The following is a 27,795-nucleotide window of genomic DNA, read 5'->3' on the forward strand; positions in this document are numbered from 1 at the left end:
GAGATAAAGCAACATGTGGAACCAGACTTAGCCAAAAGCCTACTGCGAAAATCCCACGCCATTCGCCATTTCGCCCTCTGATCATTTGCATAATTCCTGCGATTCGTTTTTCTTGGATAGCAGGGCTGATTAAGCTGGGAAATGTCAAACTATCAGTGAAAATTGAAATGGTTCACTTAATAAATGCCAGAGTGTCCTTGCGCAGGATGATGCCTTTTGGCCCGGCTAATATCTAATTTATGCAAGGACATTTCGGCCTCAAATATTTTTCGCTTTCGTGGCACAAAAAGCCGGGCTTTCGGTTTGATTTTATGGCCAGGGATTGCTCTTTCTCGTTCTTAATATTCTTCTTTCTCTCTCTTTTTTTGTGCGATTCCACTAATTAAAGCCACATTAAGCATTGCTTTTGGCCCTCTCCTGCCCTTTGGGTTATCTGTCTGCCTCAAGCTGGGGCCATGTGTCCTCGTAACATAATTATCTGGGGTCCTTGAACGCATGCGGCCCCTGCGAAATGCGAAATGAAAATGGGTATAAAAATAAAAATAAAAAGGAATTAAAAATAAGATGGAAATGGGGAAAATTCCGAATGCTGCACACCACCAACTGAGAAGTATTTGTACTTGCAAAATTAAATGCAAAATGGGGCGGAATGATAAAGAGCTTAGTGGCCAGGGTCGAATCTCTTGATGGCGGGGGATCACAATTTATCTGGTTATGCAATTTAGCAAAAGGGTTGGTTGGATATCATTCCCCCCCACACAAAACGAGAGAATAAGGGTCCTAAGCATTTTCCTGAGTGAACTCAAGTGACAGGCTGAGAGGTTTTCAGGCTCCCTCGCCATCATGATTGATGGACAAAGTTGGTGAGAAGTTATTATGTATAGATAGGGGCTAATTCCAAATTGGATTCCCAAACAAGCCCACAAAAAAAAGAAGAAACTGGGAGAAAGTGAAAGAGAAAGAGCTCATCACCGTTCACCTGATGCTTTTCCAACCAAACAATCTTGAGTAAATTAAATGCCACACTTGAATGCAAATTGAAAAACCTCTCAGACAAAGCAGCAAGTGGCTGAATGGCTGAATGGCAGCTGAAAATCTTCACACGATTATTGACACCCACTTGCGCCAACCATTCCCGATTATTACTGGAGATTTATTTGGGAAATATTTATGCAAAATACGTGCACAAGTCTTTAATCTTGTGAGACGAAGACGTAGAACTTTGGCGAAATTGTTTGATATGCAGAAAATTGAAAGGCAAAACTTTGCAGACAAACAGCTAGGAGCGAACAGACACACGGCTCGCATTCATTCATTTACCCACACTTGATACAACAGAACAATGCCAAGTGTAGGAAGCACTTGAGGGGACTGCCAGGACAATGCCAGGACACTTGCAGCACAAAGACAAATACATTTTCAAGGGGAGCTTCAAAGCCAGCGAGAAACCCATTTGTTTTCACAGACATTTGCGCTTCCAACTCCTTCAGTCGCCTTCAAATATTGTACCTTGGCAAACACAATGGCGGCCAAGTGGAGCGCGAAATATTCCAGCGCCCTCTCATAGGAAATGGAAATAATTCTGCATTCTGGACAATTCAGACAAAGGAACCATCGACCGGGTGGAAATGTGGCACAATAGAGCCTAGGCTAGGCTAATCCGCAGGCAGTCCGTGTATATTACTTGCCTAAATATTGAAAAACAATGGGGGTTTCACTAAATCAAATTCATAAAACTATTTTTAGCAGGAAAATATATAAAATATTTGCAATGTGTTCTCTGAGATATTATTTAAAGGGTTTTATATTTAACAACAATAGGTTTTTCCTGCAAGCTTGGTTATAAAATAATTTACAATTTGATATATAATAACTGGCCTTTCTTTATTATTAAATTATTTAATAAAATATTTTTGTTGGATGAAACAAAAGCTGTTGTAAAACAATAAATACATTTAACACACATGCATTAAAAAATTAAATATCGCTGCTGGGATAGTATAATTACAATTGTTATTGTTAAATTTAATTAAAGCTATAACTAAAATATGAAAATATTATATTATATAGATTCAAATTAATTTGAACCTATTTTTTAAATTATTTGCACAATCAAGTATTTGACAACCGTTGTTCTCTGCAATTACACAAAAATAATATGATTCCACCTTTATTGTAAGCCCCATTGTTCATAGCGTGAAAGGTAACCCAAAACTACCTGGAAACCAATTAAAACGCAGGCCTTTAGAAGTATCACACAATTGTGCTGCAGGCAAAAGTGCCTTTCTGTTAGGTGCTAAGCGAATTATGTTGTATTTAATTAAAAAGCAGTATTGAATAAGCTGCAAATTGCCTTGAGAAATGTGAGCTCAACATTAAACTATGTCAAAAGATACGAGGGGGAAAGCAATCTACTGCCCCCAATCAGCCGAACCCTTCTCAACCATATGAATAATTTCGAAACCAGCCAGAGGGCATTACTCATACGACCTGTGGACCCCCAGTGAGCGAGAAATGAACTACAGCCAGTTCAGGGAGATTAATATGCAATTTCGTTCCTCTTTCCCCCTTTGCAGTGACCACCGTGGAGCCAAATAACATGTATACGACCTGTATACCCATTGGAGGAAATTACTCGGGAGGCGGCGGCGGAGGAGGAGGCGTCTTTGCACCCACCACTTTGGCCAACGCCTCCTCGGACACTTTGGCCTCTGGATTCGAGGCAGCTGGCTATGCGGCCTATTCGACAGCACTTAGTGTTACGATTGCCATTGGCTGCAGTCTGCTGATACTCAACGTGCTGATCTTCGCCGGCGTCTACTATCAGCGGGACAAGACGCGGCTGGAGGTGAAGACCCTGCAGAAGCAGTACCAGCAGCGGAGTCTCCACCAGCAGGTGCCCTACCCGCCGGAGCCCATCAAGCACGCCCACTACCACATGGGTCACTCGCAGAGCTCGGCCAACGTCATCGTGGACGTGGAGAGCCATCAGGACCAGGCGGGCCAGGCGGCCATGCTGCTCCAGGCCGCAGCAGCCGCCGCAGCGGCAGCGGCCAACGAGGTGAAGCCACCGCCACCGCACATCTGCTCGAATACAGGTAGGTGAGGGTGTAGTTGGGGGTGAGGAAATTAACCCTTCCAGGGTCTATCACTGCTTTAATTACCCAATCTTGGTTCAAAATTTATTATCACACATTGCCAAGTTTATCTAAATATATTTTTATTTAAACTGAAATTTGTCCATAATCATAGGATAAATATTACTTTAAAATATACAATGGAGTTGTAATTTAAAAAATAATTTATTCAAATATGTTTAGATTCAAAATTAAAAATTATGAGCATTCAAACAGATAAATTTGTCAAGAAGTTTTCAAAAATGAACGTGACCAATAACTGTTTCAATTAGCAAATATTCGTTGGTTGCTTGATATAAATATATTATAAAGGATTTTAAATCACTTTTAAATGTTATCTTAGATGTCTATGCAATGAATAGAGTTCATATTACTTCTGAGTTTAAAATATATTGTTGCATACTTTTAGACCCCTAAAATTTCAATTAAAAGTGAAATATAATAGAGTGTCACCCCCAATTCTACAAATTTAAACGAAATCATACCATTTTCAACAAAGAATTTTTAAATTTTTTGAAATATGAAACGATATTTATAATAAAATAAATGTTTTTAATAATTGACAAAAATCAAGGACCTTTAATTGCTGTAAATAATATTAAATTATTATATTTTTATCTTTTTATTTTTTATTTTTTAAAAAAGAACTTTAGAACTTCATAGATATTAAAAGAGGTTAAAATATTACTTCTTTAGTTGGAAAATAAAACAGAATATAGCATTTTGGCTAAAAATGTATAATTAAATTTTAGTAACAATGGGCCTTTGTCTACTCCCTAACAGGAATGCAACAGCAGGTGGGTGGCGGCAGCGGTGGAGCGCTTAATAACGGTGGCATCGAGGGGTCAAAGGTGACCACAGACAGCCTGGGCAACGTCACCTACAGCACCAGCTCCAAGCAGCAACAACAGCAGCAGCAACATCAACAGCAGCAGCAGCGTGAGCACATGCAAATCAAGGGAATGAGCGGCACGCAAACCTTTGGCCGCAATGGCTCCGGATCAGGGGGCGGGGCTGGAGGCGGGTCGGTTTCCGGTTCCGGTGGCGCCTCCGTGGTGGTATCCGGCAGCAGTGTGAGCTACAATCCGGGCATGATGACGCTGCCCAAGTCGGGCGGACTGCATCACGCGGCCACTTTGAATTATGCGCGGAACACGGCCGCCTTAAATTTGTCGGGCGGCGGCACAGCACTCGTGGATAGTCGCGGCAATGTCCTGCTCACCAGCACCGCCGTGGGTCCGGGATTAGGAGGTGGCTCCAACGGAGGAGGAGGATCCTCTGGTGGCGGCGGCGGAGGAGGCGGTGACTGTATGACCCTGCCACGCAATCTTAGTCTGGCTGCCGCAGGACGACACAATCCCACGACAGGTGAGTGCCAGAAATAATATGAAATATAAAAGACCAAAAACCAGTCGTAACTTGAAGACGCAACAGCCGAGGGATATGCAATTGAATTGCGCTTTCAGCTTGCCAAAGTTGCAAGTTTGTCTCACGCTTCCACTTTCTACTTTCCCGGAACTCGGAACTGGAAACTGGGTACTCCTTTCCTCGAAGGCAACAATATTGCGGGCTGGCAGCAATCAAGCTGAAATGTGATAAGATTTCATTTCATTATGAAGTGCTTGTTTCTCCTGCCTGCTTCCATCTCTCGTAAATTGTAAATTGTATCTTGTATCTGGTATCTGCTATCCTGTATCTCACTTCTCGATTCTCTGTATCTGCGAATCTCGCAAGTCTGCTTATTCGATTTCAAGCAAATGAATTCGAGATTGAAAAGCTTTTGTAAGAGTTCACACTCGACGAGCACTGCAAATGGTAAAATACAGTTTGCATTACAATCAGGCGGAACTTTTGATGCGGTTGGAAGTAAGAATTTTATCGGGTTTTTGATAAGATTGATAAGTTGGATAAGATAAGTTGGCTGCAATATGCAAATGGTATAACCAGTTTTAGTTGGTTTAAGTTTTTATTAATTAGTTATAGAGTTGCAAATGTATCTTAAAATATTTAACATTTAATAACCCCTTTTAAATTTATTTAAAATGAAACTTGTTTGATTTGTAGTGAAAAGTTCAGATATATTTCTATTTTTAATTTTACTACAGCAATACATCTTAATTTATATAGATTATTAATAAAATTTACAAGATCATTAATTTATAGAAGATTTCAATTTTAAGATTTCAAGATCTATTTACTAAAAACCCTCTTTATATCTGCGAGACTTAAATATACATATGTACTTCCCCTTGATTTAGTTTCCAAAATTTATATCCTCTAATTTGATATTAATTTCAAGCTTAATTTGTTGACCATTAAATTAAGGCCTCATTTATGATCGATTATATGCAGAAAACTAAATCTTTATCAAAAACCTTACATATAAATTACACGAATCCAAAGGCCTATACCTACTCTTTAAGTCCTTAAACCCAAACAATGGGTTAATGGATGACTACAGGATACCCCAAGCTGATTGTCAAGAAAACAGGGACGAGCATGACTTTGGAATGTTGGACCTGTCATGGGCTCTACGCCCACATACACATAAATTTCCTGCTAAATCATCCCAAACAAACGAAAATATTGCTTAATCAAATTGAATGACCTCCGTGCCCGAAGGTCTGACGTTGCAGAAAAAAAATGCCAGAGACAGAACACAAAAAACGAGAATGTCCGCGTGAAAATTGAAATTGTTCTAATCAGCCGTCGAGGAGGTTGTTTCGCTTTTTTTTCTGGGCCGGCTAACACGTGTTATTGAATCACTGGAAAGGAAAAACGGAGCAGCAAGTCAAAAAAAAAAAAAGTTGAGGACCGGGAAAACCATTTACGCTTCGCTGGGGTTCAACGGACTTTTGACTTTTAACCACACAGAAACACAGACACCAGAAGAACCCGAACCGTAATCCCGGTTTTGTGGACTTGGTCTGCAGCGGAAATTGTTGTACAAATTATGCTCCACTGATTGCCAAGGTTTTTAGTGTGTTTCCTTGCTCCAACTTCTGTTGCCTGATGAGCTGTTAAATGCGATGGGTGGAAAGGACCTCCTATTGACAGTTTTTCCCAGCCATCACGCAATAAAGTCGTTATGGGCCACTTCAAGAAATTTGCCCGCCTCACCCGTCTAATAAATCTCCAATATAAACGACAAATAAAATAAAGATTCGTTTTGCGATTGTACAAGTATACAAGTATCCTTCTACTGCAATCGCCGGCCCCATTACCATTTTCTCCAGTCACGACATGATTTTTATGATAAGATTTTCAATTTCAATCGACAGACAAATGTAACGATAACGATAAAGAAAATCTACAGCTATGCCATAAAGGTAGGGACCGCCGTAAAACAACTGGATAACCATGATTCCGTGAAGCGTATTAAGCCAATAAAAAGAATCGCATAAAACTGTTGGTTTTAGTTTAGCATAATAAAATGTAAACATTAACCCAGCCAGCGGTGCAGAATAAGTTGGGCATTGGAATGGGGTATGCGGTGGTAAACCCCCCAATCTCTGTATATTTGGAATTATGGGCATTTTATTGCGGGTCCCGCACTCTAAAGCCCACACAATCTCTGCTCTTAACCCCATGTCGCTGGCATATTTGTGCGTAAATACATTTTTAGCCATCGATGGCAAATATATAACAACCATCCGAGCCGATGAGCTGACCAGGTCGCCAAACTCCAATTGTTTTTTCACATAACAAAGCTCTTGTTTCTGTTCAAATTCAACTCTGAACCTGACAGATGAGGGAACACGTTTTAATTTTTTCCCCAAAATAAATTAGGGTTGAGCGGCGAAAATACCAGAAACATACACATTTCAGCATGGGTTTGACAGATAATTTATACAAAAATAAATTGGGGGAATATTTAGGCGGAATTTTAAAATTGAAACCGAAATGACGGGTCATATTGTATTTATAGATTTTGGTTACAAAATAAATTCATTTTCAGCGGAATTCATTATGAATATTTCGTTTGGGGGGATTGCATATTTTTTCATAAATATTTCCGTTAACGATGCCATCCTCGTAATATGCTTAACTGTTCAAAAGTCATCGAAAATGAATGATATATATTTTATCACAAATTTACAAACCAAATATTGTTATTTATTAGGAATAGATTCTTTTGATAATAGTTTGTGATATAATTTTTCGGCATTCACAATTTTGTGAACTTTAAATATTATATTTCAGCGAAATTCATGATACATATATTTTTTATAAATATTTCCGTTATCGTTTTAGTCCTTTTAATTTCCTTCATTTCATCAAAAGCGAATGAAATTTATTTTATTACAAATTTCCAAGCAAAGCATTAAATTTTAATTAACTTTAGGATCATTTCATAATAGATCGAAATTACAAAAAAGTCTTCCTAAACATAATTTTGCGAACTTTAATCTGTATATTACTGAACGACACACTTCAAAAGTCATCAAAAACTTAGAACTAAAATTGATTTAATCAAAAATTTGCACTTCATGCCCACTTTCAACCCACTCAATCGCAAAACTTTTATCCAAGAACCAATTTTCATAGACGAGAAAGTCCTGGGAATCCAATTTTTAGCTACTTGAGCAGGTTTATGCACTTGTATTTTGTCAGGTCTCTAATTGCTGGTCGATAACGCTGAAATGGTGAAAGAAAAAAAATATCAGAATAACAGAAACGAAAAGAAAGCTGGAGCCAAATACACAATTTCCAAGGGATTGGCAAGAGCAAAATGCGTTCTTTTTTCGCTTTTTTCGCATTTGCATAGAATATTTTGTTGCTGATTTAATTTTACGCTCGCGCCTTAACGGAAGCGGAAATTCGTAGTGGTTAAGTGGGCTGGTGGGCGTGGCACTTGACGATGTTTTTGCTGATTATGAACATGATGATGATGATAATGATGTCGCTGCCATCAGGTGGCGACGTTGTCGGAAGTGGCGAGTGTTTCTCTGCTGGCATTTTGAGCGCTCTTTGCATTATTTATAATTATTGCGAATTTTCATATAATTATGCGTGGGCGCATATTTTCCGCATCTCGCCGCTGCTCAATTTTCTTTCTCAACTCGCCACTCTGCATATATATTTTGTGTATTTTTTTTTCATTGTCTTTTGTTTCACCTCCTGTCAGTTATTTATTTAAGCAGCAAATTTTTCTTTCCGCCAGCCAGAGGAGACTATAAATATTAAAGTCAACGGTAGTTTGTGTCTGGGCGAGAATCCTTGCGTAATTAATGTTTGTTCTGAGATTTTTCCTGGCTGGCTGGCCGTTCGCTTAAGGCACTCAAGTGGCACATTACAGTCCTTGTTGTAACTTCCTCTCGGCTTTTGTGCTTTTCCTCTGTTTGTTGTGAAGGCCTGTGGATTATGTGAGTTTGCTGACATTGTTGAACGGCAGTTAAATGCCTCATTAGGTTAAGTTGCCTTCACTTAAATTTGTTTCCGGCTCAGGTTTTTCTCGGTATTTATTGGCAAAAGATTTCATAATTTAATTTGAAGTCACTTTAATTGTGTTCTGACTTAAAGTTCGTGCTTTGGCAAAAATAATATTCATTAAAAGCATTTGATTTTCTGTATTTTTTTAAACTCGTTTCAGTTACTCGGATACACTACTACAGAATTCTTTTGAAAATATTATTACTAATTTTATAGTAATTTTAGCAAAATCGTTTCAATAATTCGGATGTTCTTACTACAGAATATTCCTAATTTTATAGTAATTTTTAGCAAAATCGTTTCAATTATTCGGATGTTCTCACTACAGAATACATTTGAAAATATTATTCCTCATTTTGTAGTAATTTTTAGCAAAATCCTTTCAATTATTTGAGTGTTCTCCCTGCAAAATAAATTTGATATGACTCCTATAAAATGAAAATACAAGTGTTAAAGGGTTACCTTTTCCCATCCCCTCATAAATCATGTGAAAAGCTTTATGTACAAAATTCACACACACATACTGGCTAAACGTTCAATTTACGGACTTGCAAAGTGAATTGGAAAATGTGTTGAAAACTTTTAGGGCCACGGAATGCCGTATTATGTTGGTGTAAAGGGGAAACTTTGTTTGGCAAAAAATTTTGATTAGAGAGAGACTTAAAACTAAGCTGGCCCATGCATATATGAATGGGAATTGGGAACTTGGACCCGTTCAATCGATAAAAATCCTTAGTCAGCCTTTTTTTTGGGCCTTAATCATTTTCGATATATATTTTTGTTGGCTTTTGTGCAATGGGCAACTGCTCTGAGCTCTTTGAAGCCAGCGTTAAGCACTCAAAGTGAGGCTATTTCATATTTGTTTTTTTTTCCCGGTGGCACTTTTCAATTTATTCAGATTTATACTTTGCATAGAGAACTTTTGGCGGATAAGCGCAGATGTGGAGCAAAAATGAAAGAGCCGACCTCAGACAAAAGAAGAAAAATTCAGGCAGCAAGTGAGCGGGAAAAAATCAACAAAATTGAGTAAAAACAATGAAGCGTAAACGATTTTTGCTGACATGTGTGGAGAGCGGGGTTCGGCAGCAGCATAAATGTAATAAAAATAAGGCGGCAAACAAAAGGCAAACGCGAGTTGCCTGTTAAGCATTTCAAACATGGCCAAAATAATATATGATGGGCGGCAAAGCATATAGAGAGGGGCCAAAAGCACCTTATCCGTGACGTGACATGATTGTCATCCACATTGTCAACGGCAGGCAACCGCAGAACAACAGTTCCCTTTGGCCGCCAGGACATAAACAGCTTCATACAAATGTTATTATTGAAATTTCAGCAGGAAAAGCAGGGAAAAACTGGGGAAAACAGGGGAAAAACCCCGAAAGAAGAGAAACGAGTTGGTGCAAAAAGTGCTCATCACCCATACGTCGTGTGTACGCAACGGAAAATGACAAAAAATGATGAAAAATCTATTTGCAAACCCCAACCCCGCCAACAACTCTGACCATATTTTTGCCCTCTGCCATCGGCATATGTTTGCCGTTTGTTCCGAAATTCTGAGTCCCGAAAAAGAGGGATTTCGATGGGCCGTAGAGCACACCAAACCAAACCAAACATTATTCGAACCCATCGATGCCGTCACATTGTGTGCGGTTATACTCCCTTTCGATATATGTATTTTCCCTCTGTGTTTACGATTCGCCTTCTTTGGTTTTATTATTTCGTCTAGGCATTGATGATTTCCCCCGAAAAATGATAGACGATTGCCAACTGCGGGTGTACGAATAATACATGCCCCCATAGCATACCCTACCGCACCGGAAATTCCCTCATCGAAAATAGTTGGCGCACTTTTTTCCATTTGTCCCTTTTGTTGTTGTGCATTGCGCACATAGTTAGATAAGACAATATTATTTTATTGCCCTGGAGTGGGGGATTTCCGGGAGTGGGGGCTTTACTATATAACTGTTTGTGGTCAGTTGGGTTCCAGCTCAAGTTGTTTGTCCCGGGCAAGGGGTCGCAAATAGGGAGAGTTCTGCGGGAAAACAAGTGGGGAAAAGTACACAGAAGTAAAGTTCAGCCGATTGCTGGTAAAGTTAGAGCAAGCGATATGAAGAGGCACGCTTTACTTGACCTTTAAAAACGTTTTGATTTTTGTGTCTTTTTATATAATAAAGCTTGAATTTTTTCAGCAGTAAAAAGTTTGGAATACTTTTTCTTCACTGTATTAAATTTAACAATAATTTACATATTTAATTGTATTTTTTAATAATTTTAAATTAATAATATTCTTACAGTAATTTACCTCTTTTACATTTTCTACACATTTATAAGTATCACAAAAAAACATTTTTTTAAATTACTCCTCTATTCTGTGCAAAACCCATTCTAAATATTTTTTTTGGAAAAGTTCTATTTTATTTCCCGAAAATATCATAAAGTTGATCCGATTAATTTAATAGGTAACTTTAAATAGAAACTGTCATTATGAAGGAGTACTAATAGTATTAGAATGAAATGCTACAGTATGATATATTTATTTATTTATTTATATAATGCTAACAAGTAATTATAAACTAAATGCTAACAGTGGTCATGAGCTATAGCAGCTATAGGCCTTCAGCTCTTCTGGTGATATATATTTTATGATATGATATGATGATATGTTATATATGATACAGTATGAAGGATAGAATGCTTTAAAATCCAAATGAACCTGGTATTACATTAAATAATGTTCCTGTGATTGTTTTCAAAGACCCCATTCCAAAATTCCCTCATGAACCCAACAATTACAACTCCTTCGTGAAGACAACAATCCAATTTCAGACAGCTTTCAATGCGAAGATAAATGATTTAATATTTGCCGGAAGCTGAAGAACTTTTTTTCCCTGGCCATTTGTCATCAATCAATTAGAAGCGTTTCCCCTGTCAAATGTGTCAAACTATTGCATAAACTAACATTAACCCAGGACAACTATGACCCCGTGCTGGATGGCTAATAAATTTTTCAGACTCGCCAACATAAATCCACATGGCCAGCAACTCGTACATATTTCATTGGGGCTCGCCTCTCGGCGATTTCCCGCTCGATTTTGGCCCTACATGAACGCTGCTGAGTTTCATTTCCTTGGCACTTCCTCGCAATACTTTTCCTTTTTTAATATGCTCATTCAATTTACTTCGCCAGCCCCTTTCGACTGCTTCTCGATTATTGATGACATGACAAACAAGGTACGATTTCCGCTCGGCGTTCGGGAAAGGAGAAGTTCGAGAATCATTTTTCTTTCGGCTCGATTGTATTTGTATGCGCATTAACTTCATTTTGCAATCATGCGCGCCATAAATCCAATTTAATTGTGCTGCTCACTCACACACACACATAGAGCCGTATAGAGCTGGAGCACACAGATACAGATACCAATACCAAAACACACGCATGAGCTGCTTGAGTGCACGGCGGCGTATACTTAATTTTTGCTCGCTCGTGCGCTCAATTCCGCTTCCTCGCAACTTCTAACTCAATGCTAAATAGAAGCACATAAATTTCCGTTCCAACCACCCCCTCTCGATATCCGGTTTCAGATTTCTTTGGATTGCATTTTGAAAAATAGATTCTTTATACTGTTGCTCCTCTTGGGTTTTATCTACCTGTCTCTGTTCTGCCTCAGCGTCTATCTCTGTCCCCCATTGATTTACTACGCACAATTTTGTACCTTTTTGAGCTAGCGGGAACGGGAAACGGAAATGGAAATGGCGGAGGTCTGCAGGTCTGCAGGTCCAGTTCGAGTGGCTCGTTGTGATTTATGTTTGATTGAAATGCTCTAAATTGTATGCTAATCTGGACTTTGACACAAAGCTCATTTGTTGTTGCCCCCGCACTGACTCTTCGACTCTCCATTGCAATCGCATTTAAATGTTGTGCTTGGCTTTTGGCAGTTTGCCTAAGCGTTTGCTAATTTGAAAACCATTTCGGTTTCGAGCTGCCATCAAGGGGTTGCTTCTTCGAATGCTCGGATCATTTGTCAGGATTTCGCAGGGGGTTCTCGGCTTGAATTCAACAACAGTTCGCTTTGGGGGGGGGGGAGCATTTCTTGGGAGTCTGTTAATTGCAGAGAAGTTTAAGTACTTACGAGAAATTTGGCAATGAAAAATTGATTATGGGTTCGGTAAGTTATTGAGATTTGTGGTCAATAATTCAGATGGTTTCCTGAAATCTTTAGGGTGCTTTTAAGTAACAGAAGATTTTTTTAAGGCAGGGACTGTAAAAGTTATCCTATTTAAAGCAAAAACTTTACTGCTTCTTTATCTTTGGCATTTTATTCATTTGTCATAAATAACTGCTATAAAAGTCTTTAATTTCATTTGTCTATGAAAACTGTTATAAAAAGGTTTTTTAACTAAAAGTCATTTATAAAATCAGTCTATGACTTTTATGGTTTTAAAAAAGTTTCTTGGAGACTTTGAATTGTGAGCTTATACATAAATGTCTTTTTTAAATATCTTGTAAAAAAAAACATTAGAAAAATACAAATAAATATCTGAACTCACCAATTCTAAAATTCTAAAACTAAATCAATAAATAAAGTTAGTTTTCTCTTCTTATTAAAGCTCTCCATGTGTTGCATCCTTTAAAATTGAAAATGCCCTGATGGCAGGATAGATAACCCCTTATAATCACGTAGCAGCCATCAAAAGTTGATGTGATTGCTGACATTATGTGCAGCTGGCCGGGCGCGGTTGCTTCTCTAACTCTTGGCCATAAATTCCGGCGGATCTCCGTCCACCAATTTCCTGTCGCATGCCCTGCTAAGTATGCTATATCGTTTTTTTCTTTTTAATAAGTCAAACAACTGTCAACTGCGAGGGGAAACAGCTGAAATTCAGCAATAAATTGCCGTGAGTGAGTCAGAGTGGAGCATGCTTCATTAATGCGACAAGCGTGAGGGGCTGACCCCTGACCCCCGACCCTTAACCCTTTACCAGCCCACTCTTGCCACACACACACACACAAACAACCGGCACAATTGGCTGCACTTGTGTGTCCACTTAGTTGGGCGAACAAAACCCACAATATCCACATGGCCGAGTGGTTGCACTCAACCCTTTCACCCCTTAACCCCACACCGCCCCACACCACCCCATTAACCCACCACTGGCCAGTGGCCCTTCATGTGTGGTTAAGTGAGCTCCGTGCGGCTGGCAGTTCTGTTTTATTTTTGCCATTTTTGAGTTATGCGCGGCATTTCCGGTCTTGTCATTTCATACTAATCAACATCCGTTGAGCGGAATTTTCGGGGCTGGCAGGCACTTTGGACTGCATTATTCCGCGGCCCCCATATTTCAGGGGGATAATATTTTCTGGCCCGCATTATACGGCATTTGTTGCAGCATTTGCCATTGTAATTGCAACAGTGCGTATAAGTGATGTGCATATAAATTAGATTTGCTTCGCTGCGGGTACTCGGCCATCGGGGCAAAAAGTCCAACTATGGAAATTGAAAATTTATTGCATACCCCGTGGCCAGCCACTCAGTTGGTGGTGTGGGTGTGGCTGTGGATGTGGTTTTAGCCAGGTTGGCTTTGGTTTTTCGGCCTGGCTTTCATTACAAATTACGCATACGCACCGTTGTTAATTTCATATTCATAAATGATGGCCGCACTCCTTGGGGAAATTGCATGAAGCACTTCAGCTCTGCGGTCCTTTATACCACAGGTCCCATTCGCGTGTGTGTGTATTTTATTTGTTACCCCCCAAAAAAAAAAAGAAATGGTTAAATTATGCGTCAGTTGAGGCCTTCCACTTGGTCGTCTTTGATCTCCGCCCTCCAAGCTTTGTGGCAAATCTCCGCTTTTTGGTCTACTCCAACTAGCCAAAGCTTGGGCCAACATAATCCGGTACATTTGAGTCCTGAATGCTCTCTTAGGTCCAGTCCACTTGAACCAGCCCCAAAAACCAAGCTGGCCATCAAATCCCCAGAAAGTCCAGGCCATAAACATAAAAACCAAAAGGGCACAACTCTCTCTTCACTACTGCTTCGCTGGGGCATTGAGTACTTTGTTGAATTAAACCTCTAATTAGTGGAAGCGGTTTTTGGCCGGGATTGAAGGTTGCCCAGGGACATCTGGAATGACTAATGAAAATTTCTTTGAGTTTTTTAAAGATTTACCCCTCTAAGAAGGGGCTCAGAAGAGCTGCAGCTATCTTGATTAAAAATGTTTATTAAGCCACCCAGCTTAGGCAAAGCAAGGAAGTGGGCTTTAGATACAAAAATGAAGGATGTTATGGATTTGGGAAATTTGTAAGGGCAGCAAAATCTCCGAAAGCCTAAGCAAGGCTATAGGGTTTAATAAACTCTTAGGGAATTTTATTAAAAGGTTTTAGATACAGGAAATTAGAAGAGAAAAACGAAAAAAGCAATCGTTTTTCGGTTTCATAAGGAAAAATTGAAAAGGAACCATGAAAAAACAAGCCTTAATTTTGAACCAATATTAAAATGTAGTATTGAAAATTCGAGTTTTATTATGTAAATTTAAAAGAAGTAAAATGTACGGAAGTATAAGGCAATTCAGAGAAGGTATTTTAATTTTATCTTAAAATAACCTTTTAAATTATTAACAAATATAAGAATTTAATTTAGAACACAGGATTTTATTGGGGGAACTTCGATTGAGTTTCAGATATGGGTGGTATCTACGTTTTATACATGAAGTTCAAAAGAGATAAAGATGATATTAAACTCCTTTCAGATAAACCCACCTTTTAGTACCAAAGTTCAACGAATTCCGTATGCTACCAAGAACTTATTGCTCCTTTTAGATTCATGGCAGTTATCACTTGCGCGTTACCAACTTCAGTTTTTATTACACGACACGACATTCCATTCGGAGTAGTCTGCCCTTTTAGTGCCGACTCACCAATAAAACTGCATTGTGTCTATAGAACCCGGGCAAACAAATTAGTTCTGGCCGAGACACACACACACAAACACACTGCCGAGCAGAAAAGGGGCGTTTGGGGCATCAAAATATTAGACGCGTCAATAGCTCTGCACATTTTGCGCTTTTGCATTTCCGGATTTGGAAGGCAATCGGGGCGACAAGTTGAACGACATCGAAGGCTGAATGGAGGGTGCATTGCCAATTCAATGGAACAAAAAGTGCAACCAACTCTGATGATGACGACGATGAGGATGTCGATGATATGGGAATGTGTGTTTAATGGTTGACATTGTTGTTTACAAATTGTCTTTTTGTTGCTGCTGCCGCTGCTGCTCGTCAATAAACATTTGCCTGATAATATGCCAACATATGCATAACGCTCATAAGTAGCTTACATTCATGTACCCTAAATGCTACTAAGCACTGTGAGAAATTTCCCCAAATAACTGGATTTTTCTTAACAAAATTACCCATATCTAAGGTTTAGACAAAATACTTTATTTGAATATCACAAAAAAATTTAAAATAAATTATTTTAATATATATATATACAATATATATATTTCATTTTATTATTTAAGAAAATAATATTTTATTTACAATTTATGTATCAAGCTAAGCACCACAAAAAAAATTAAAATTGTATATATTATTTTTTTTTTTTAATTTTTGTACCAAATTAATATATTAATATAAAAATTAAAATTTATGGTGTTTTGTTTGTTACAAAAATTGTAAATAAAATGTTATTTTTTTAAATATTAAAATAAAATATTTTTTAAGGGTAATTAAGGTGTAATTTAAGTATTATTTTCAAAAGATTTTGCAAAGAAATATATATAAGTAACACATTAAAAACCACAAGATTTGATTATCTAAATTAAACTCGGGTTAAGACTTACAAAAATATTTTTAAAAATTTAAAAAAGCCATTAAAATAAGTCCAATAAGGAATTTTTACATTTATTTTGATAAATATTAATGCAGTAATTTCTCAGTTTACTAGGAAATAAATAACAATTGATACAAAAATGTTGATATTTAATGAAGATTCCAATTAAACTAGGATGGGTTCTTACCATTAACTAAATCAATAAATTTTTGAAAATTCCCCGACAATCTAATATTTATTTTCCCTACATTTTTCTCTCCGTGCAGCAGAGCTGCAGCAATATCAACAGCAACAGCAGCAGTCGAGCAAACACCAGGCAAATGGAGCTGTCCTCACTGGCATGCAGTCGCATCACATACGCGGACCACGCCCACCGCTGCGCACCGCCTCCTCGACGACAACGAACAGCAGCAGCAATAACTCCGCAATGGGCGTGGCCATGGGCGGGGGCGGCGGCAACAACATGCTGCTGGACCAAACGCCCTCCGGCGGCAGCAGCAGCAGCGGGGTGAGCAGCGCCCCCAGCTCCTCGAAGGGTCACCACACCCACTCGCACTCCCACGCCGCCCACCTGGTCCACTCGCACGGCGACGGCCTCGTCCTGACCTCCGCCTCACCTGTGGGCGGCCAGCAGCAGCATCCGCAGCAGCAGCACCCGCAGCAGCACCAACATCCGCAGCAGCAGCAGCAACAGCAAGTGCCGCAGGCGGCCATGGACGAGATGCGCGTCTGATAGGTATCGGTCTTTGAGTTGGACTTATAGTCATCAACGGGGTAAGCTTTATATTCGTATTTGATACATTCCTAATAATCCTATGTTATATCATACTATCATCACACAGTCATATTGTTTTTGAACTTTTCCTTATAGATTTGTTCATTATTAAAAGTTACATGGAATCTAAAATCTGTCTCAAGTTAATAACCACTTCTCAATGAAAACATTTAATGGGATCGCATTTTATTTTACGAATTATATTCTGTTTATCCTTGCTTAATATACCAGTTCTTAAAAAATGATTGACCTCCAGCAACGAAGTGAGGCTTTATACATTTTAAATTTATATAAAAGCAGCAATCTTTTTAATTTAGTTCCATTTTTTATTATAATTGTGAACTTTGTATAACTGATGTCCAATTCAATAGCTTTATCGAAATGGAATATTTACATTTTTCCGACTGCTGTATTTATTTTTGCTTTCATTGTATTAAATATTTAAATATCTTTTTTTAATATGAAAAATAAACTGTTATAATGACCCTTAAAATCCTTTAATGCAAAAAAATATATGTAACTCAATACATTTTTTTAGACGATAGTGATAATGAAAATACAAAAAACAAGGGAGAACGCTATAGTCGAGTACCTTGACTATCAGATACCCGTTACTCAGCTAAATGGAGATATGCAAGCAGCAAAGCGAGATTAAAATGCGCCACCTACCGGCGGTATACAGATTTAAGCGTTATGGGCGTTAGAGTGGGCGTGGCAAATTTTTTTTTGGATCAATCGATAGGTATTGACGAGACCAATACATTTCAGTTAAAAATTTTTATCTAGCATGAAAATTGTGGGCGTCACAGGGTTTTGCGGTTTGTGGGCGTTAAAGTGGGCGTGGCAAACTTTTTTTTGGGTCAATCGATAGGTATTGATGAGAACATTACATTTCAGTTAAAATTTTCTATTTAGCATCAAAACTGTAGGAGCCACAGTTTTGGGCGGTTTGTGGGCGTTAGAGTGGGCGTGGCAGTCTACTGAAACAAACTTGCGCTGCGTAGGAAGCTCAGGAATCTGCACGCCAAATCTCAATAGCCTAGCTCCCATAGTTTCCGAGATCTCAGCGTTCATCCGGACAGACGGACAGACGGACAGACGGACAGACGGTCAGACGGACAGACGGACATGGCTAGATCGACTCGGCTAGTGATCCTGATCAAGAATATATATACTTTATGGGGTCGGAAACGCTTCCTTCTGCCTGTTACATACTTTCCGACGAATCTAGTATACCCTTTTACTCTACGAGTAACGGGTATAATTAAGTAAAGAGAATTCAATATTCCACAATTTGCATGAATGCTTCAAAAAGCCAATATTCAGCCGTTGTAAAATATGTATTTTTTAATATTTAAATTCATTTAATCAATGTGGAGGAAAAAGCTTATAGGCAACAAAAACCCTTTTTTTAAGACAGAATGATAATGAAAATAAATAATACAGAGTCAAATATTTTATCTATATTTTCACAGAGATAATTTGGTAGCCTCTACTTTTTAATTTGTAAAATATAAGTTACTCTTCCATTTTGTTCATCTCAGTATTCAAAACTTCATTATCAGGCGATATTGTATTTTCGTCGATTCTTCTTCCGATTTCAACACTATATACTTTTTTTTTTGAGCAGTCCTCTTCGTCTTCATCGTCCTCCTCTTCCGTTTCCTCATCATCCTCATCTTCTTTCTTTATTAGAGGGTTAGAACTTAGGGGATTCTCGGTAAACTCGTAGGTAATTTCTCCAAACGAATTTATCTTCGCATATTCATACAGATAGTATTTATTATTCATTTCGCGTATTATACCAAAGCGAAGTCCGACTTTTAGGGCCTTCTTCAATTCTTTGGTGTAATATTTGGGACGACACGTGGAGTCCAAGGTGGTGAGGACGAACTCCAGAATGTCCTCCCAATCGGTCGGTGGGTCAAGCTTCTTTAGGGCGAATGTGAGGTAGTGAGATATAGTGAGGTGCTCCATTTCCCTCCTTTTTTCCAGCTTTCTAAGGAGACAAAAAACACATTGACAGGAAACAAACAGAACAATTTGAACAATTTAAAGTCAATACTGGGAGAATTTTCTTTAAAATGTAGTTCCTGCATTTCCCCTGGCATAAAAAAGGTATGACAAACATGCCGAACCCTTTAGAGAGCCGAAAAAAGCAAAGGTCGTGGACGGGACATCCCAAAAAGGTAAAATAAAATATCTGCGCACACAGGCTCTGATCAAAAATAACAAACGGCATGTCAAACATGCGGCAGCAAAAAATGCTGGCTCTTTATTTGATAAAAAAAGAGGATAAATAAAACATAAATATGCATGGAAAGCACTGAGTTCATGGTTCAAGGTGGACTCAAATGTCGCAGTCACTGGCATGGAAAAATGCCAGTGAGTGGGCGGCAAAAATACCCACAAAAAGGGGAGAACTTTAATGGAGAGTTTTTTCGCAGTAAAAAATAAAAATACAGAACAAGCAACTACGAATTAAATAATATAGAGGTAGAAGTAATAATGCCAGAGCCGAGGAGGGTGAAATTATAAACGAAATTAAAAATGGAACCACCAGACCCAGCCATAACAAGTGGCAAGGTGCAAGGCAATTTGCGGCATGCAACTTGAAACCGAGCACCCAACTAATTTATGAGCCCAAAGTCGGACTCTGGAAATTCGAGCTAAACCAAATTAAAACTGCAGTGTGGCCAGGAAAAAACTTAAAAATTGCATTAACTGGAAGCAAGCTGTGTAACCAGAACTGGGCCCCAATTGCATTCCTGTCAACTCAAAGGAAAATGGCCAAACCATGAAATTATTTTGGCAGTAAAAGGTAAAAGCAGTTAAAGTAGTTCTCCAAAAAACCACTCTCGACTTCCTGGGATTTATGTTTAGCCTGATTTCTATTTGGGGCCTTAGTAAATTATTATTGCTTTAGCATACTTCACTTTATTAATGTGACCATGTCTATATGAGTTTTTGGAGGGGAGATTAAAAATGGTCTAAAAATAATAATGCACTTTTAGTGGTATTTTATTATTTTGAAAAGTTCAATCAAACATTTTATTTTATTCCATGATAATATTATGAATAATAAAGATATATTGACTTAAAAAGTAATACATATCTAGTGGTATTTCGATATATATTGTTATCTTTCTTAGAAAATTCAGTCGACAAGATACAAAACTATTCATTTAATTCAAGAAGAAGAGTAATATAAGCAAATTTTTTAAGTGATTTTCATTAAAGTACACCTTATAGGCAAATATATCTCTTTAAGTATTACATATTATTTATTAAATCCGCCAGAAAGGAAGCCCTTCTCCCCACCCATATAAACCTGGTCGAAAAGATCAAGCCACTTTGCTGTCCGCTTTCAGCCACTTGTAAATGTGTGAGTGGGTGTACGTGGGTGTTCGTAGGTGTAAGTGGGTGTGAGTGGGTGGGTCAGGACACTATTTTACCTGGCGTACAATTAAATTTGCATTTCTTTCCCTTTTTGTTTAACCCACGTTGCCGGCGCAGCCTCCGCCTTGGTTTCCTTAACTTTTAGCTGATTAACATTTTTGCGCCGTTCTCTTGGCGCGGTGGAAAATGCAATTTTCCCATCCAGCTAAAGTGAACACAGGGGGGGACACAGGGGGCACAGGGGGCACAGAGGGCAGAGGGCAAATGGCAACTTTTATGTAAATTTACACCCACAAACACGCACACGGGGGGCGGGTGTCGAAGTGTGTATGTGTTAAAAGCGCAATAAACATTAATTTCACATTCTTTTTCCTTAAGCCACTCCACTTTGAGCTCCTTACACTTTGTTTAAGAATATTTTTGGCACTCGCTTAAATTATGATCAAAAGGTTGGTAAATTGGAAAATGGCGAAAAACCCACACAATTTTCCCTGAGTAGATTCGGACAATTTCTTTGATTGCATTGCGTAGGGCAAAACAAACAGCGAAGAGTCCTTTGAGAGTTTCAGCAAATTAATAGTACGATTTGCCAACATGCAAATGACTTAAATTTAATCACTTGGTAGATTTTGTGGAATTTCTTAAGCCTGTCTTTGCATTTAATTTGGTCAGCAAACATTAATAATTTAAATTTACTTGTTTGCACATCGGCACAATTGATGTGACCATCTAACGCATTTCTAACCAATTAAGTCAACAAATACATGAAAATACTGCTCGAATTTCCCATTAATTTTGCCTAGACGTAAAACTTATCGTATTCGGTTACCTTGTTTGACAATGGCTGCCATCGGTTGTGATTTTTTGGGTAATTATTACGAAAATATCATGTTTAAAGTGGCTTCAGGCTATCAAGCTTAGGTGTTGCAAAATACTGCGAAATATTTATAAAATTCTCTGCTCAAATTACATGGGTATACTGCGAAATATTTATAAAATTCTCTGCTTAAATTACGTGGTAAGAGAATCTGTTTAAACACATATTCTCGCAAAGCCTTGTGGGCTAAATGTGTTGTGCAATTAGCGCAAAACTTTCAGGTTGCATTATGCAACTAAGAGCTATGGGTTACGTTACGATAAGGGATTAGCTTTCAGATTCCGCACATTATATGGACTTCATTTTGCCATGTGTATATCACTGAATTAACCATTTTATAACTTTTGTATGAAATATTTTGAAAAAGATCTATAAATATTTGTTACTAATTATTTTTTGAGAGTTTTATCTAAGATTAAACATTTATGTTTGATAAAAAGATTTTACAAATGTTTTTTATCTTTTTATACAACTTCCAACCAGAACAATTTGTCTTAATATCTTGCCAATTTTTGTTAAATTACCTAAATAATAATTATCTTTAAAAATTTTAAACACTTAACAAATATTATTAAATAATATTTAAAGAGCTTTAGATCAAACCTTAACAAAGGGGTCTCTCTTTTAATACACCATTTGTATTACTTTTAAAACCACTTCAGATATTATTCACCAGGTTTCTTAGACTTTAGTTTAATAGCTTTGCAGACCTTAAAGTACAGCACCATTATATTGAAACTTGTTATGCTGTTTATGCGGTTTAAATTTATACCACCTAATAATTCTCCTCTTTTTATTTATGATAATGAATCTATGAACCTGAGCAAATTTCCGACACTTGAGTGATGTTAATTATTTCTGGGGGAATTTAAAACCCGTCAGCTGCCTCAATAGACCACTCAGTCCCCCCTCCCCCTGTTGGCCCCTCTTTAGCATCACAAGATATGCAAAGTGGCTGCACAAACATGCGCGTAATACGTTAATGATGGTCCCTGCCCTTTCTCCTTTCCCCATTTCCCTGCTTTTCCATAACGCCCCCTCAGCCCCCCTGTTTTCCACCCGTAACTTGCACACATTGTAGCAGCGATTTGCATTACGCGCATTACTCAGTTCACTCATTTTGCAGGGGCATCTTTTTCTTTTAGTTTTGGTATCTTGCAAGGAGAAAGTCTAAGCTGCATAGCTGGAATCACCACCCCCCTCGAAACCACTCACTACCCCTTTTTTCCCCGCTCCTGAACCCCAGTCAACAATCTGCGCCAAATTGTGCGCTCAACTGTGCGGCAGAGCCAAGTCTCCCCCTTCCTGAAACCACCCCCACCCCCCATTTTAACCCTTGCCTTGGAGCCACCCAATCTAAGAACCCTCCTAACACCAAGAACCACCCACACAACCCATCCCAAAAACCCAATGGCCAAAGAGCTGGCAAAACAAAAGGCAGCCGCGCATTTTTCGCAACTGCACTTTACTTTGCACTTTTCGCTTTCTTTGCATAAATTCTCGCCCACCCGAGTTTACTGTACTGCAAAAATGGGCACGCATAGCGAAAAAGAAAGAAAACAAATTGGCAGTAAAGTGTCGCAAGATTAGACTAGAAGATACCCTCTATTTTTGGAAATATATCACCTATTTCGAATCATTTTTCCTCGATTTATTATAGTCTACCTGAAAAACCAAAACAAAATCATCAGTTAATTCTTTGTTCCATGTAAATGTAAAAATGTATTATCAAGAACTATTTAACAGTTTTCTCTGGATAATCATAGCATTTGCCCTTACTTAATTCTTTTTAAATTACAACGAATTAGGTAGCTATTTTAACATGTTTTAATTCTTTTACTTAAATGACTTGGTTTAATTTTTAAGAGCTCTTCTGTAATATTCTTGAAAAATATATAAATGTATTATTATAATTTTGGTAATTCTCGTTAAGGGAGAGAAGAGAATGAAAAACCATAAAATGCTATTTATATAAAACGTAAATTAATATCAAAAACTGCTCTAAACCTTATTACTTAAATTCAATCTACCACTAATCCGAAATACCCCTTTTAAAATTTCTGGAATACCCGGTGCAAAAACACAAACAGCGGTAGTTGAAGAAAAAGTTGAGGAAGAGAGCGTAGGAAAAAGCAGGGGAAGCTGAATAAATATGGCATGCAGCTGCTGCAGAAGATTTCCCGCTGAATTTTAAACTAAACACAAAAGCATAATGGAAAAATGGAAAGCGCCAACAGAGCGCAATGAAGTGTACGGCATGAGAACGGCGTAACATCAACGAATCCGCGACCAAATGGAGCCGAGTTCCAGATAGGACAGATATATAGATATAGCGCGGCCAACTGAGTGGCACTGATGGGTCTGATGGGTCTGCACTTCTGGCAGGCACTGTGTCGTTAAGGTTGATGTCGCCGCGGGGGGTTTGGTTAAAACAGGGGGAAAAGTCATGGTTGCAACTGTCAGTCGAACGGCGAACCCCTCTGAAAGTCTTAGATGAAGTGCAGGGACTTACGAAACCACTCATAAAGTCATACACACATATCATTCATCTGAGTAACAAATGGTTTTCCAAACTACTAAACAATAAGATAAGGTCAATAAGTTATTTACAACTCAATTTTGAAAGGGGCTTGGATTCTTTTGCACTCGTTTAACGTAAAAACCATTGAATATATATATTAAACAATTAAATAAAAATTACTTTCGCTGCATTTAAATTTGGTAGTAATAAAATAAATTAAACATTTTATTTTTCCACTTTCAAGTTGCACTTTAATGTACTTAATAATTCTAATAATTCAAAGTAGTAACTAAAACGATAATAGTTTTTGTAGGACAACTTTAATAAGTGCATTAAATAAATATAAATAATTAATTAGTTAAATAACAATTAAATGAGACAGCTTTTAAATCCTTTTCATTATTTTGGAATCACTCAAAATGACATATTATCCGTGAAAATTTACTACATAATTTTGCCAGAAGCTTAAAATGATTAAATTCATTTAAATGTGAATAAGGCAAAGTCTTTAATTTTCTTTATTTAAACATTTATTATTGTTTGTATTAAGGAAATAAAAGCCACAAATCATAAATATTTGTGAGAATAATTTTTATTTATTTATTATTTGTACACTTTAGGCTTACTTATTAAATATAAGCAATTGGTTTTTTATGTGACTTATTTTCCACTTATTTAATTTTTCTGTAAAGTTGAAAGTGTCAGCTTTAACTTACAACTCCAACATTTCTGTTGCAGCTCCATAGAAACCCTGCGAGCGGAAACGCCCGAGGAGTTCTATGCACCGAAGCAGGCGGATGATGACGGCCAACTCAAGGGGACACCAGCAGACGCAGATGCAGATGCAGATGCAGATGGCGATGCCGGGGGCTTGGGAGCGGGAAAGCCAGGAGGAGGAGGACCGTCGCACATCTCATCCAGTGACCACAGGCAGCGACAGCAACTGAAGAAGCTGCGCTTCAAGCGGGAAATCCACGCCCTGGCGCTGGAGGGCGGCGATGTGGCCAGGGGCTACTGCTCCTGCGACGAGCAGTGGACCAACTCCTCCTCGCCGACGTCCACCACCACATCGGCCACCATGTCGCCGACGTTGCCGGCAACCGGAAGTGCCACCAACGGAGGCGGAGGTGGACGCCATGCCACCGGAAACGGGCCGGGAAACTCGAGCGGTATTGTCAAAATGACGGCCACGGCAACGGCGACGGCGGGAAAGCGAAGCGGGCGGCTCAAGCAGCAGCATCATGTGCGCTTTTCCGACGAGAAGAACTTCTCGGACTGAGAGGCGAAAAACAAACTACTAGACTGCACCTAATCTCTGTTTAGTCATAGGCTAACATATTTTCTTCCCCTCTTTTAAAGCAAAAAAAAAAAAGGGGAAAGTCAAACAAATCATCAGAAAACCAAACAAATTATATTAAAAATCCGTAGATAAACGTACTCAACTAAGGAAACTGTACATATAGTTTGAAAGTGTTAGTTAAATATCTGTGTTTAGTTGCTCGATAGATCTGTTGTGAACCATATATAAATATATATATATATGAATATAATCAAGTAATCAAGTAAGCGTAGCACAAATGCATTTTTTCCACTCATCAGCTAATTGAAAGCAAATATTGATGGAGATTGTTGATAACGGAATTCTGTTGACGGCATTGTAAATATTCTAGTCAAAATAAACATAAAATGTGGTATTATTTACTGAAAGTAAAACGATGAAAATAAAATAAAAACACACTAAACATACAAAAAAAGAACACAAACATGGCTCAAAATAGATTAGATTAACAATGAAAGTAACGAGATGCATAATTGAAAACAAATAACTAGTTAATTATTTAAATTAATACTCTGAGGATGAAAAACAAACGAGGGACGCTTTTTTTACTGTGTACAAAGCCAACCAATGCACTAAAGAATAAAAAACAAGTACATAAAAGCTTAATTTAATGGGAATTTTTCACACACAATCGAATTAATTTTAGAACACACCGGGTAATTGTTGCTAGAATGCAACAAGTCAATTGGATTTCAAGGCTTTTAACTTTTATTATTTCTTTTTTTACTTGATACTTTCCTTAATAAAATTCTACCACCTACAAAACTGCCAACTTATCAACTCATTTATTTAATAAATTTTTATTTGGTTTCTTTCTGAGATTATTCTAATAAGTCTGTATACTGCTAAGTACTCTTCCAGTTAATTTGTAAAACTTTCAGATAAAACCCATTAAAAGCGTCGCCAAAAAAACAAAATATGATATTTGTATTTTTAAGACTAAATTTATAATCGTCTAGTTTACAATATGAAAACAAAATGATTGCAAGACATGCAAAAAAAATAATATAAGTGATTAATATGAAGTAAAGTTAAACTAAATGAGATATAAACAAACCATTAAACTAAAACAATAAAAACTAAATTAAATAAATACTTAAATATGAGTTTTTTCTATTCGTTTATTTAAGGGAAGCAACAGAAAGGTAATTATATTTTTAATATTCCACCATTTTATTTTATGATTTCGAAGTTTTCATTATTTTTAAGGCATTGTGTGTTATAAGGATGTTATATTTCCTGATCTTATTTCCTGATTAAAAAAACATGTAGGCCCATAAAGAGCACCATAGGTGAATCGTTTTCACATCCCATAACCAGCACTCAACTTCTGTTTTTCGTTTCGCAATTTATGAACTTTGGGAATGCCTGCTAACAGCTAATAAAGACCTTAAGACCCCGCTTGAACCCAATCTAACCCAACGGATTTCAGGATTCATTTCGTTTTAAATGCCCTCCGTTTATGAGCAGAATTTTGGTTCGGCAAAATTTTAATGGCTCAAATTTTTATGGCAGCCAACGGCGGTTATTAAATCAAATTTTATGTCTGGCCAGCAATATGGCAGAGGAAAAGGACCTCCGATGGAGGGGAGAAAGTTTGCTAAGTTCGGGCTGGAAATTCAAGGTTCTTGGGGAATTCATTTATATCATGAAGCTGAAGCGAACACATCAAATATGTAACAAAGCCACGCCCACAGAACCCAAAAACCGCCGTACTATCTGCTCTTGAAGCTTGTTTATGTTTGGCGAAAACTATTCCAATTAACTTGGCCAAAAACAAAAACAAGAACGGCGGTAAAATGGAAAATGAGAGCTTTTAAAAAAAAAAACAAAACAAAAATGCCCGCTGGTCATTTTGTAACTCTTTTGTAGACTGACTTTTCCGCCCATTTTCCGCCCAGTTTGTTTGTTTTGTTTGATGTGTGTTGCATGCAACATTGTTTTTTCTCTTTTTGGTTTTCCAGTCGTTTACAAAAAGCCAAAGTTTTATGCGCAAATTTCATTATTTAAAATGTGTTGGTAAATGAGTATGAGCAGCAGAATGGATAAAGAGTGTACAGACATGCAAAAAAGAAGAGCTTGCGGGCATAATTAATTTAAAATTAAACACACATCAAATCCGTTAAGCCATTTTTGATGGATACCAAAATTAATGGTAGTTTTTAGAGGTTTTTAAATTGTCATTCTATAAGCAAGTGTTTAGTTAGTAATTAGGTTTAATAATTACTTGTCAAAAATGTTAGAATAATATTTTTATAGAGTAATTTGCTCGCAGGTTGAATAATTAAAATATAACTAAACTACTATTTAAAAATACATTGCCACATTTTGATTAGTTGAGTAAGGGTTTTTTAAATATTTCGCTGCATAAATCCCCAGACCCATATTTTCATTATAATAAATTGGAAAAATGGTGGCAGCTGAAACTAAGACCCTCCAAATCATTAGCCATTTTCCACTTTGTAGAAAAATCTCCATCA

At 37.7% G+C, this 27,795-nt stretch overlaps 1 protein-coding gene across 4 annotated transcripts in view; it reads left to right on the forward strand.

The window, feature by feature from the left end:
- Positions 1-26,416, forward strand: part of Nlg4 (Neuroligin 4) — a 49,783-nt gene extending 23,367 nt beyond the window's left edge. For 2 of the 4 annotated variants that reach the window (XM_036818547.3, XM_036818545.3), the window contains exons 11-14: positions 2,577-3,098; positions 3,921-4,505; positions 16,671-17,178; positions 24,715-24,883. In XM_036818547.3, the coding sequence (XP_036674442.3) occupies positions 2,577-3,098; positions 3,921-4,505; positions 16,671-17,137 (1,574 nt within the window). In that variant the 3' untranslated portion in view covers positions 17,138-17,178; positions 24,715-24,883. Of the gene's footprint in view, positions 1-2,576; positions 3,099-3,920; positions 4,506-16,670; positions 17,179-24,714 lie in introns of all 4 variants that reach the window. The other 2 variants (XM_036818550.3, XM_036818549.3) reach the window with 2 other exon arrangements.
- The last annotated feature ends 1,379 nt before the right edge of the window (positions 26,417-27,795 follow it).

Source organism: Drosophila suzukii, chromosome 3, assembly GCF_043229965.1.
Source record: "Drosophila suzukii chromosome 3, CBGP_Dsuzu_IsoJpt1.0, whole genome shotgun sequence".
Classification (NCBI taxonomy): Eukaryota; Metazoa; Arthropoda; class Insecta; order Diptera; family Drosophilidae; genus Drosophila; species Drosophila suzukii.